This window comes from Symphalangus syndactylus, chromosome 4 (genome assembly GCF_028878055.3).
Source record: "Symphalangus syndactylus isolate Jambi chromosome 4, NHGRI_mSymSyn1-v2.1_pri, whole genome shotgun sequence".
NCBI classification, from domain to species: domain Eukaryota; kingdom Metazoa; phylum Chordata; class Mammalia; order Primates; family Hylobatidae; genus Symphalangus; species Symphalangus syndactylus.
Window position 1 is genome coordinate 114,414,134 of NC_072426.2, and position 12,178 is coordinate 114,426,311.

Genomic DNA, 12,178 nt, shown 5'->3' on the forward strand with positions numbered 1-12,178 from the left:
AGAAAATGTGGCATATATACACCATGGAATACTAGGCAGCCATAAAAAATGATGAGTTCGTGTCCTTTGTAGGGACATGGATGAAGCTGGAAACCATCATTCTCAGCAAACTATCACAAGGACAAAAAACCAAACACCACGTGTTCTCACTCATAGGTGGGAATTGAACCATGAGAACACATGGACACAGGAAGGGGAACATCACACTCCGGGGCCTGTTGTGGGGTGGGGGTAGGGGGGAGGGATAGCATTAGGAGATATACCTAATGCTAAATGACGAGTTAATGGGTGCAGCACACCAACATGGCACATGTATACATATGTAACAAACCTGCATGTTGTGCACATGTATCCTAAAACTTAAAGTATAATTAAAAAAAAAATCTTTACCAAATCCAAAAGATGTTTATTTTTCTGACAGTTCATTGTGCTAAGTAAAATCCTATCCAGACTTAGTAGGCATCAAACCATGGCCAGAATGCCCAAATGCTAAAAGTTAAAATGTTATTCATCTTGGAAATAAGAGAAACGGCCACCCAATAATTCTTCTAAAAATAATTAACAGCGATATTTGCAACTTATTTACAAGTAGCTTCTGCAGACCTTATACCTCCATTGAAAAAATCTGGAGTCAAATACTCTTTAGTACAAAATTGAACGTTGGATGCTTGTTAGGTTACATTTCCTGACCAGAGAGCAGTGGGATTGGCACTTAATATCTCTAAAAATATCCTGAACAATAGGAACACATCAAAGGATGCAACTGTCTCTGTTTCATTGTGAGAACTGTGAGGATTCTAAAGATTTTGGAGACCACAGACACACATACACACATTTCCCCCTCCCCGGAAAGACTCAGTTACAGACAGAAATGTGAACAGTGCAAAAACTGAGCTCAGCTTTCTAAGTCACCAGTATCTGGTAGAGCTGTTGGGTTTTTACTGATGTTTCATGTTCCCTGTAATTGATTTTCATCATGAATGCATTATGCATTTATAACTGGTCTGAAAATTTGATGCATCATCTTTAAAATCTAGCTCAAAGGTATAGTCACACAAGTTGATTTGTGTTCGGAGTATCAACCATGCAAATCATACAGCAGGCATGGAGGCAGCTGGCACAGGGTAGAAAGTTCAGCCAATGCATGTCCTCATAATGCTTCAGGTGTGCCTTCTCCAGCAGAGCCACTCTGATATTCCTAAGATAATGAGTCCTTTGGCATTAAAGTAAACCTTTGATACGGGATCTGATCCTTCTTCAGTAACATCTTGGGACTATTAACATTCTCTTTATTCTCTGCCATTAGCAGTGAGGAGTGACAATAGGCAGGTGGCAGCAAAGTGGAGGGGCTGAGGGGGAGCTGGTATCTGCATTTCGTTTGTCTGACTTCTACACAGCACCGTATGGTTTCTCACATCTCTCAGTGTAGTCCTTGGATTTGGTGGCCTGCCTTGCTTCCTGCCCTCATTGCTGAGAGGGGAGAACACATAGCAGCTGGTGTCTCACCACCCACCAGTTTGCAGGCTTCACCTGATACAGTTCTGGGAAAGTCTCCCTGGAGCATCAAGCCAGCTGGCTGATTCTCTTTGTACAAGGGAGAGACTAAACTTTAGAAAACGTTTAGTCTCTGGGGGAGTCAACTGGGGGAACCCGTTAAATTAAGAACTAAGTGCTAGCATTAAGTAGCTCTGGCTCTGGTTTCCTGTTCACTCAAAGTCTCTACAGAGATCTGAGTTTAGCTGAGGCTTTGAGCCTGACTTTCAGCCTCTGTCCTCCCCTCCCATTGCTGGAAGGTGCTTGCTCCCTCTGAAAGCCAGGTGATCGTGGGGCAAAGTGTGGCTTACGGATCTCCCTGATGGCCAAACAAGGGTGATGATGATGCAAGAGGTGCTCAGTGTGCAACTGGCCCGGGGTGTATCTGCTGCCGTCCCACCTGCCCTCCCACGCTGCAGCCCAGAAGAGAAGCCGATGAGCTGCACAAGTGATACCTTGACTCACAGACAAATACAATGGACATGGTGAAAGGTTGGGATGTCCTCAGAGAAAAAGTGAGGGGAGAAATGCTTTCAGACATAGGAGTTCTCTTGGAGCCTTGTAAGATGATGTGACTGCTATGTGTGACTGAGGGGACACAGAACATCCAAGTATAATGTTTTCTCCCTGCTTTGAAGGCAACGCAGAAAGACAGACATTATGATTCTGTAGGCTGTGCTGTGCTTACCGGGATCCCTAGGGCTTTAAGAATGTTCATCTTGCACATGGGACAGGTACGATGGTCTAGAAGCCAGGGGTCAACACAGGACTTGTGGAAAAGATGCCTGCAATGAGAACCATACATCTTAGAGCGGCAGTAACTGCAGAGACTACCTAGTCCACCATGGCCCAGGGACTCGTCCAAGGTCACACAATTGCTCAGTGGCAGAGCCAACACTCAAACCTCCATCCCTAACTTGTGGGCCAAAGTGTTTCCTGTTATACCCTGTGGTGTTACAGTCAAAATCTGTCTGAATCCCAAGACTGTCCTATATAATTTGCAATGGAGTTTTCCAAGTTTCAGAAAATGTACAGAATGCAGAAACTGAGAGATTTTTCTTGTTCTCAATAGGAAGAAGCTCTAATGAAAATCATGCAAGTGGGGAAACTTGTATACACCGTGTACGATGACTTGATTGATGCTACTTTAAAAAAATATGCAGAATTTCTTTTCCCATGGTCAGTAGAAAACTGCAAAGTAAAGGCTGATTTCCATTAATATTTGGGATCTAACACAAAAGGGCAAAAGAGCTCCTGGAAGCATTCAGTAACATCAATGCCATTTTAAGTTGTTGTGGCTTCTGGTTGTCAAATCAAAAGCCAGAGTAAAAGGCTCTGGGGTTTCACGTGGGTAGCTGTCATATCTGCACAGTTGATTCACTCAACTACATGGTCATTCCCATGTGCCAGTCATTATTAGCTTTTATCTTCGTGGCAGAAGGGGCATTTGGTGGCTACAGGAGGGCTTCCTAACTGAACTTTCTCTGAACTTGGCTTGAAAGAGTCCACTCAGAAATGTCAGGAACTCCTTGAGTCAGAATCTTTTCTTCTAACTCCCAAGACTCCAGACCACAGGCAGAAGTAGTCAGAATTTTCTGCCTGGGGCAAGAAGAGAAAGAACTATCTGTTTTAAGTCTGAGGACTTCCTCGGGACATTCCATGCATGCCTGACTCTCTTTCTGTACTCCCTGCCTGTCACCCCTCTGCAATGGAGCAATGTTCTTGAATATTTCTACTCTATTCTCTCACTTGCACCTCCTTTTGTTCTAATAGTTCCAGAAACCTCATTTGCTTTGTGTTAGAGGGTGCTGGGCTCAAATGCTTAAAAAGTATCTCCAAATTAGAGAAGAGTTCAAGGAATTGCTACCTTTTAAACTGAAATTAGAAGAACTCCAATGCCAGAGATGAGATTGGCTGCATAGAGGATATGATCAGATTGGGGATTAGAAAAAAGGACTGTAGCAACAAGGATGTGTTATTATGTTTCCAGATTATTGTTGAAGATGCCCTGCAGATTTACTATGATATGGTTTGGGTCTGTGTCCCTGCCCAAATATCATGGTGAATTGTAATCTCCAGTTTGGAGGTGGGGCCTGGTAGGAGGTGATTGGATCATGGAGGCAGATTTCCCTCTTGGTGCTGTTCTTGTGACAGTGATTTCTCATGAGATCTGGTCGTTTAAAAGTGTGTGGCACCTCCCCACCCCGCTTCCTTCTGCTCCAGCCTTGTGAAGTGCTGGCTCCCTCTTTGCCTTCTGCCATGATTGTAAGTTTCTTGAGGCCTCCCCAGAAGCCCAGCAGATGCCAGCATCATGCTTCCTATAGTGTATGGAACTGTGAGCCAATTAAACCTCTTGGTGTTTTTTTTTTTTTTTTTTTTGAGATGGAGTTTTGCTGTGCTGCCCAGGCTGGAGTGCAGTGGTGCAATCTCAGCTCACTTCAACCTCCACCTCCCGGGTTCAAGTGATTCTTGTAACTCAGCCTCCCAAGTAGCTGGGATTACAGATGCCCACCACCAAGCCTGGCTAGTTTTTGTATTTTTAGTGGAGATGGGGTTTTGCCATGTTGGCTGGGCTGGTCCTGAACTCCTGACCTTAAGTGATCTGCCCACCTCAGCCTCTCAAAGTGCTGGGATTACAGGCATGAGCCACCAGGCCTGGCCTAACTCTATTTTCTTTATAAATTACCCAGTCTCAGGTATTTCTTTATAGCAGTGTGAGAACAGACTAGTACATACTACTTGGAAGGAGTATATTTCATTCACTCATCCATTCACTCCTTTATCTGTGCATTCATGCAACAAGTAGTATATACTAAGAACTGTGCTTAACAGAGAGGATCAGCACAATGATGATTTGGCTCCTTCCCTCAGGAAGCACAGCAGGAGAGGCAGACATTAATAAAATAATACAGAAATAAAGTACTTAGTGACAATAGTGTTAAGTACTACATTAGAATAAAAGGGAGCTTGGCGAGGAGGTGCTTATAACTGGGAGATTTATCCTAGTTGGGGTGTTCAGGGAAGGGCTCCTAACAAAGTGACAAAGCTGAAACCTAAGGGCTATGTGGGTCACGGTTTACATAGAGGGGAAGGGGAGGTGGAAGAAGGGGGAATGGCTCATGCAAGAGCTCAGGGAGGGAGGGGGAGCAAGGAGAAGGGGGTGTCTGGCACCCAAGCTCGATAAAGCCGTTCCTTTCCTTGCACTTCCAAAAAGCAATTTTGACCTCCCTATGTTCAGGATCTACGCTCTATATCTTTATTTCTTTTTCCTTTTTTGAGATGGAGTCTCGCTCTGTTACCCAGACTGGAGTGCAGTGGCACGATCTCGGCTCACTGCAAGCTCTGCCTCCCGGGTTCACGCCATTCTCCTGCCTCAGCCTCCCGAGTAGCTGGGACTACAGGCGCCTGCCACCACGCCTGGCTTTTTTTTTTGTATTTTTAATAGAGACGGGGTTTCACCATGTTAGCCAGGATGGTCTCGATCTCCTGACCTTGTGATCCACCCGCTTTGGCCTCCCAAAGTGCTGGGATTACAGGCGTGAGCCACCGTGCCCGGCCCTGTATCTTTGTTTCTATTCCTACATATTTCCTGCTGGTTCTAATTCTCTGGAGACTCCTGACCAATATATCCTCCAATTAGAGTGGAGGATTTGCTCTTTATGAGAGCGAAATCCTTGTTTGCTTGATTCACTGTTGCATCCCTGGCATCCCCAGTTCCTGGCACACAGATGATGCTCAAGTTCCTAATCTGAACTTGCTCACCAACTGGTGTTGCTCCTGGGAAAAAGGCAAACACTCTGGTCCTTTGACCACTCCCTGGAGGCAGGGCTCTGCTGTTTTCTGCACATAGGCTGAGTCAGAATGACAGCAGGGCCATTCATTAGCAATTTTAGCACTCAGATAAGATGATTAATATCCCCAAGTCTCAGTGGCCTGTCTGTAGGATGGAGAAGTATTTACTACAGCAGAAAAGCCTTCCCCAGAGTCTCTGATCCACAGACACTGGTCGTTGTTCCCAAACACCCTCAGTTATTTCTCTCTATGCACTGCTCATTCTTTTTTTTTTTAAATTTTATTATTATTATACTTTAAGTTTTAGGGTACATGTGCACAACGTGCAGGTTTGTTACATATGTATATGTCACATATGCAGCACTGGTCATTCTTACACCTCCTCTGGATGCTTAGTTTTTTTTTTTTTTTTTTTTTTTTAATTTTATTTTTATTTTTTGAGGCGAAGTCTTGCTCTGTCACCCAGGCTGGAGTGCAGTGGCACGATCTCGGCTCACTGCAAGCTCTGCCTCCTGGATTCACTCCATTCTCCTGCCTCAGCCTCCAGAGTAGCTGGGACTACAGGCACCCACCACCACGCCCGGCTAATTTTCTGTATTTTTAGTAGAGACGGGGTTTCATCGTGTTGGCCAGGATGGTCTCCATCTCCTGACCTCATGATCCGCCTGCCTTGGCCTCCCAAAGTAATGGGATTACAGGCGTGAGCCACCGTGCCCAGCCTGGATGCTCAGTTTTTATGTGTCAGTTTGGCAAGGCTGTAGTACGGTTATTCAGTTGACACAAGTCAAGATGTTGGTATGAAGGCATTTTGTAGATGTGGTTAATATCTACAATCAGTTGACCTTAAATAAAGGGGATTATCCTCAACAATCTGGGTGGGCCTTATGCAATCATTTGAACAATCTTAAGAGCAAAACTGAGGTTTTGGCTGGGCACGGTGGCTCATGCCTTAATCCCAGCATTTTGGGAGGCCAAGGCAGGCTGCAGGCAAATCACTTGAGTTCAGGAGTTTGAGACTAGGCTGGCCAACGTGGCGAAACCCTGTCTCTACTAAAAATGCAAAAACTAGCTGGGCGTGGTGGTGTGTGCCTCTAATTCCAGCTACTTGGGAGGCTGACATGGGAGAATTGCTTGAACCTGAGAGGTGGAGGTTGCAGTGAGCCGAGATCACACCACTGCACTCCTGCCCGGGTGACAGAGCAAGACTCTGCCTCAAAACCAACCAACCAACCAACCCTGAGGTTTCTCTGAGAGGAAATTCTGCTTAAGACTATAGCATCAGCTCCTGCCAAGAGTTTCTGGCTTATAGGCCTGTCCTGCAGACTTCAGGCTTGCCAGATCTTACAATCACATAAGCCAATTCCTTGAAATCTTTACCTGTATCTATATCTCCATTTCTATATATCTCTTGCTGGTTCTGCTTCTCTGGAGAATTCTGACCAACATATCCCTCCAATTAGGACACAAGCTGTAGGAGAATAAAATTCTGGTTTGCTCAATTCGCTGTTGCATCTCCAGAACCTAGAATAGTTCCCGACACACAGCTGATGCTCAAGAAACATTTGCTGCATGAACAGATATTTATTTACCCAAGGACCTAGCACGCCTCCCTGCCTCCACATGGTCAAGTCTCATTCATGCACTCTTCCTGAATCTGTCACATTCGGGACTTTTCTTCTCTCAGTGCGGCTCCCTCCTGCATTGGCTCATCATCTCTTTCTCTGTATCACTTCAATGGCATCAAAACTGCTCTCCACACTGCCAGTCTTTTCTTGTTCTCTTCATCCCACTCATTGTTGCCAGATTTATCTTCCTAAAATATAGCACTGGTTACGTCACCCCCGTGTTCCATTCTGTTCTGTGCTGAGAGCTGGGTACAAAGATGAATAAGACAAGGCCCTGCCCTTCAAGGCAGCACCACAGTCATTTAGCGATTCACTGTTAATGACAACGGAAAGGCCGTGGAAAGGTTGCACTCCTGGATCTGCTGGGTCTTTATTATTATTATTTTTTAATTGTTCTAGGCAGGTTACCTTAGCTCTGTAAGATTCAGCTCCTCATCAGTGAAATTTTGTCTTATAGGTATGGGCTTCGTGAGTGAATGAGCCTGTGTGTGTGTGTTTGGGGTGTGGGGAGAGAGAAGGGGTGGGGGAAGAGAATAAATAATACTCACAAAGCTTAAAAGGTAAGTCCTGGTACTCCTTAATTGTAAACTACCATAAATCTTATTAATAGCACTGTATTACATCTTATTTTAAAGATATTATGTGATTATTATTATTTCTACTCTTTTGTGTAACCTTCCTAACACGGAAAGCAAATAACTACAAATTTAAAAAAAATCAGAAGGAGAACTAAGGGCAAAAAAGAAAAACTGCTGAAATGCCACATAGGGCAGTCAGGCTTATTATTAATTCACAATCATTTCTTTTTGGTACCATATTGATCATCAAATATGAAAACTTTATAATTGGGATTGGAAAGCAGTATTTTTTCTCCTAAGTGGAAAGAAAAGTAAAAGTTAACAGACTAAATAAACAAACAAAAGCATAGGGAAAGGATCTGGAGTTTAGTGAAATGCACCAGTTGGTAAACATCTCCAAGGCAAAGTCCATCTCATCTTTTTTGCAGGATTCACAGGATAGCAGTGAACCTTCCCATGGTTTAACAAGTGCTGAGTGAGAAAGGACACGCAGAAGACAAGATAATCCATCTCTTAACAATCCCGACAAATTGGAAATACAACAAAGAGTTGGCCAAAACTTTTCTTTCCTCATTCACCAAAGGGAAGCAAACATTTTAAAAAGAGTTCTTCAAACACCCGACAAAAGAGGATGCAGACAACTGCATAATGATGCAGAGATGATGATGAATAATAAGTTCTCACACTTTTTGGCAGTAATGACAAACCAAGCTAAACTAATTTCCACATCTATTGATTCTTGTTTTCTGCTGTTCTTTCACCATATGTGTGATTCCCTCCCCAATTTAATGACATTTTTTTCCCCAGCTGGAGAGAGAAAAGGCTGTTCTGTGTTTTCCATCTCATTCACTTTTGTAAACACCATTGGACCCTAACACCCTGCAAGTGAGATTAGGACCCTGTGGTTTTCCTTTGGCACCAATGCAAGCTGTCTCATTCTCCTTAGTGAAGTGGTTATTAAAAAATGTGTATCACTCAGGTGCCTGAGAATCCCATACTCCCAGGCAACATGAACTATTTTAAAAAGATACCTAGTACTTCTATGCATACCCGAAATGTTTCTGCAGAGCCTCTGAATCTTATTTGCAAAACTGTCAATAGTGAATTTTAAATTAATGAACATTGACATTCATGTCAGTAATTAATGAATGCTGACAGTATCTACCAGTTATTGTATCCCTACTATGTACCAGGCATGTTATATACATAATTAAATCACAAAAGCCCTATGAAATAGAAATTATTATTTCTGTCTTATGGAAGAGAAGGCTGAAGCTCATTAAATTATCTGAAGAGCTAGTCAGCTGCAGAGCTAGGATTCAAACTCCAACTGACAGTCAGTGTTTTTTACCCACTCTATACTCCTCACCCCATCCTCAAGCTGTCACAGGTAAGGCGGGTAGTTGGAGGTATTCAAACCTTTATTCTTTCCCAGTGTATTTCTTTGCTCCAGCTTAGCCTCTCTGAGCCTTAGTTTCTTCACTGATAAAATCAGGATAACAACAGCACCTATCTGAGGCACCCAATACTGTCATCCATTATGTCAGCTCTCCATCTCTCCAGCATATGGGGAGATGACAAGCTCTCCTGGTGGTGGCTATGGCCATGTGACTAATTCTGGCAGATAAATTATAAAGAGAAATGACAGATTTCACTTCAGGTCATGGCATTTAATTCTTGACCTATCAATTAACAATATTTGAGATAGTGACTGCTTTGTCAGCCTGACTGCCATGAGAAGATACCCTCTGCTGACACACAGTGGACACAAAGCATGAGTGAGATATCCTTGCTGTGTTAAGCCACTGAGAGTTGGGTTTGTTGTTACTGCATCAAAGCTTTGCCTATCCTGACTAGTAAAATAACTTATGGGGCTGTTGTAAAGGTTAAATGCTTGTTTGTAAAGTGCTTCGTTAGTAAGTGTTCAGGGGATAATAGTAATATTAACTATTTTAAATGATGTTGGTACAACATGCACAGTGACAGGTCATAAATACAAATAAAACTGCTACTGAATTCAGCGAACGGAGAAGTTTGTGAGGAAATTAAAAAGCTATGGGATACGGTAAGGCCTTTTGTACAGCCTAAAGCATGGGAAGAAGTTTGAAGCATTTACAGTGGAGGAAATTCAAAAAGAAGGGATTTACATAAATCAACATATAGAAGCACAAGTTGAGTTTCCCTCATCTGAAAATCCAAACTCTGAAATGCTCTAAAATCTGGAAAATTTTGAGTGCCAAAATGGTGCTCAAAGGAAATGCTGACTGCAGCATTCTGGATTTTGGATTTCCAGATGAGGGGTGGTTACTGGTAAGTATAATGCAAATATTCTAGAATTCGAGATGCGAAACACTTCTGGTCCCAGGCATTTTGGGTTAAAGGATGCTCAACCTGTATTATGATATGTATGGGTTGAAATGTAGGCTATGTTAAGTGGACGAACACAAAATGAAGTTGGAAAATATGACTCTAAATCAACATTCTGAAATAATCTAGGAAAGAGGTATGAATGGTGAAGAAAATAATCATGGACCTGAGCCATGCTTTTCCCTGTTCCTTGTGATGGTGAACTTCACATCATTAAGTTATTTCCTTCTGTACTTTTCCATCTTTCTATGTCTCCTATACAGGAAGTCCTTCTAATGGGGATGATCTAGTCACCACTTGCTATGTGGTGTTGATTAAGTCAAATAAGTAGACACCAGTTTCATCCTACCATATCCTCAATCCCACTGACCTAGCGCCACACTGTGGGGACAATTCTGCTAATGGGCGTGATCTGAAATGGTTGGGCCAATTATTTTAAAACATCATATTTATTTATTTTAAAAATTTATTTATTTATTTTGAGACAGAGTCTCGCTCTGTTGCCCAGGCTGGACAGTGCAGTGGCATGATCTTGGCTCGCTGTCACCTCTGCCTCCCAGGTTCAAGTGTTTCTCCCACATTAGCCTCCCAAGTAGCTGGGACTATAGGCACACACAACCACGCCTGGCTAATTTTTGTATTTTTGTAGAGACAGGGTTTTGCCATGTTGGCCAGGCTGGTCTGGAACTCCTGATCTCAGGTGATCCACCACTGTGGCCTCCCAGAGTGCTGGAATTACAGGTGTGAGCTACTGTGCCTAGCCTAAAAACATCATTTTTTAAAAAAGAAAACAAACGGGAAAAAGAGCTGTAACATAGAACGAGTAGTAACCATATTCTGGCTGTAGTTATAAACATAACAACTTTGTTTTGGCGAGCAAATATGATAGCAGTTTCATGTGATAGAGCAAAAAAGAAAAAAAAAGAATGCAATAAAGTAAATTGCTGCTCACCGCACAAGCACTGTCCTTCTATGAAAAGTCTGCTTTCTTTTCAGGCTCACAGTAACAAGTTTGGAAAGTAATATCCAGAGAACATACAGAGGAAGTAAAATTCTTAAAACTTGGCTAAATTTGATTTAGTTTCCTTGAGGTGCTTAGACATTTTGCTTAGAGTGAGAGGGGGTTGCTGAAGCAGATTTTTAGCCAAAACCATATCCCCAGAGGTATGAAAGTACAGCAGGGCATCCTCCTTGAGCAGTGAGCAGGGATAAGTGTGGCTGTGGTGTCAACTCCACAGCCAGTGATACAGCGCTGGCCCGAAGTCAGAAAACCTGGCTTTACTTTGGGCCCTGGGAGCAACTTGAGTTAAAGTTTTCTTTTAATAAAATAAAGGGGCAATCACTGATATCTGTCCTATCTATATTACAGGCTGGTCTGAGCTAAAATTAGATATTATATGCAAAAGTGCTTTGTGAAGAGTAGAGTGCTTTTGAAAGTTAAAGTGTTACAATAAAGAACCATTTATTCCACACAGCTCTGCATTGTGTTAGATTTATAGCATGAAAGAAAAACCAACAACTTTAAAAAACAAAGAAACTATATCAGATCCTGTTGCTACTAACATCAATTTGTTTTTAAACTACAATGGAAGAAATTTTTACTTTGGGAACGCAAGCTGGGAGGAATTGCAGGACCCTCATTTTATAATGTGTCTTGCTCCCTGGGTTTCTGGCAGAGGGAGGCTCTGTGCTTAGAACTTGACTCTGGTCTAATTATATCGTTTGGCTGGGGCAGCAAAGCTAGTTGGCATTCATCCCGTGTGTCTACTTGATTAATATAACTGGGGATCAGGACATTTGAAGTCAGAATGCCATATTTAACGAGGTTATTACAGTGCAAGACTTCTGTCCTAAGGCGGCATTTGCTGTGTTGAAAAACAACATCATTTACAGCACTGCCATCTCTTTCATGTTCCCTTCCTTTATTCCCTTAATTAAGTGATATCTTTTACACATATAATGTTGCACACATAAAAATCTGAAGTAATCAAAGAAAAATGATAAGAAAACACTTAGCAAACTTCAAACTTAGAAATACTGTGTAATTTTTACTAATGTGTAGAGTGAACTATCGTTTTTTAAATTCTATTGCATAGCTTCTTTGGTACTTAAGTTTTTTTCCATTACTTTAAATGAAGGTATAATGTACCGCAAAATGCATAAACCTTAAGTGAGCTTGATGATTTCTTAAGTGTGTATATGTCTACGTACATACCACCCAGATGAAGAGATACACCATCCTATCACCCCAGAAAGTCCTCCTGTGCCCCTTACCAGTCAACA

At 42.5% G+C, this 12,178-nt stretch overlaps 1 protein-coding gene across 2 annotated transcripts in view; it reads right to left on the reverse strand.

Moving 5' to 3' along the window:
- Window positions 1-12,178, reverse strand: part of RNF150 (ring finger protein 150) — a 284,499-nt gene that overhangs the window by 65,916 nt on the left and 206,405 nt on the right. For both annotated transcript variants that reach the window (XM_055275981.2, XM_055275982.2), the window contains exon 5: window positions 2,222-2,318. In XM_055275981.2, the coding sequence (XP_055131956.1) occupies window positions 2,222-2,318 (97 nt within the window). The remainder of the gene's footprint in view (window positions 1-2,221; window positions 2,319-12,178) is intronic.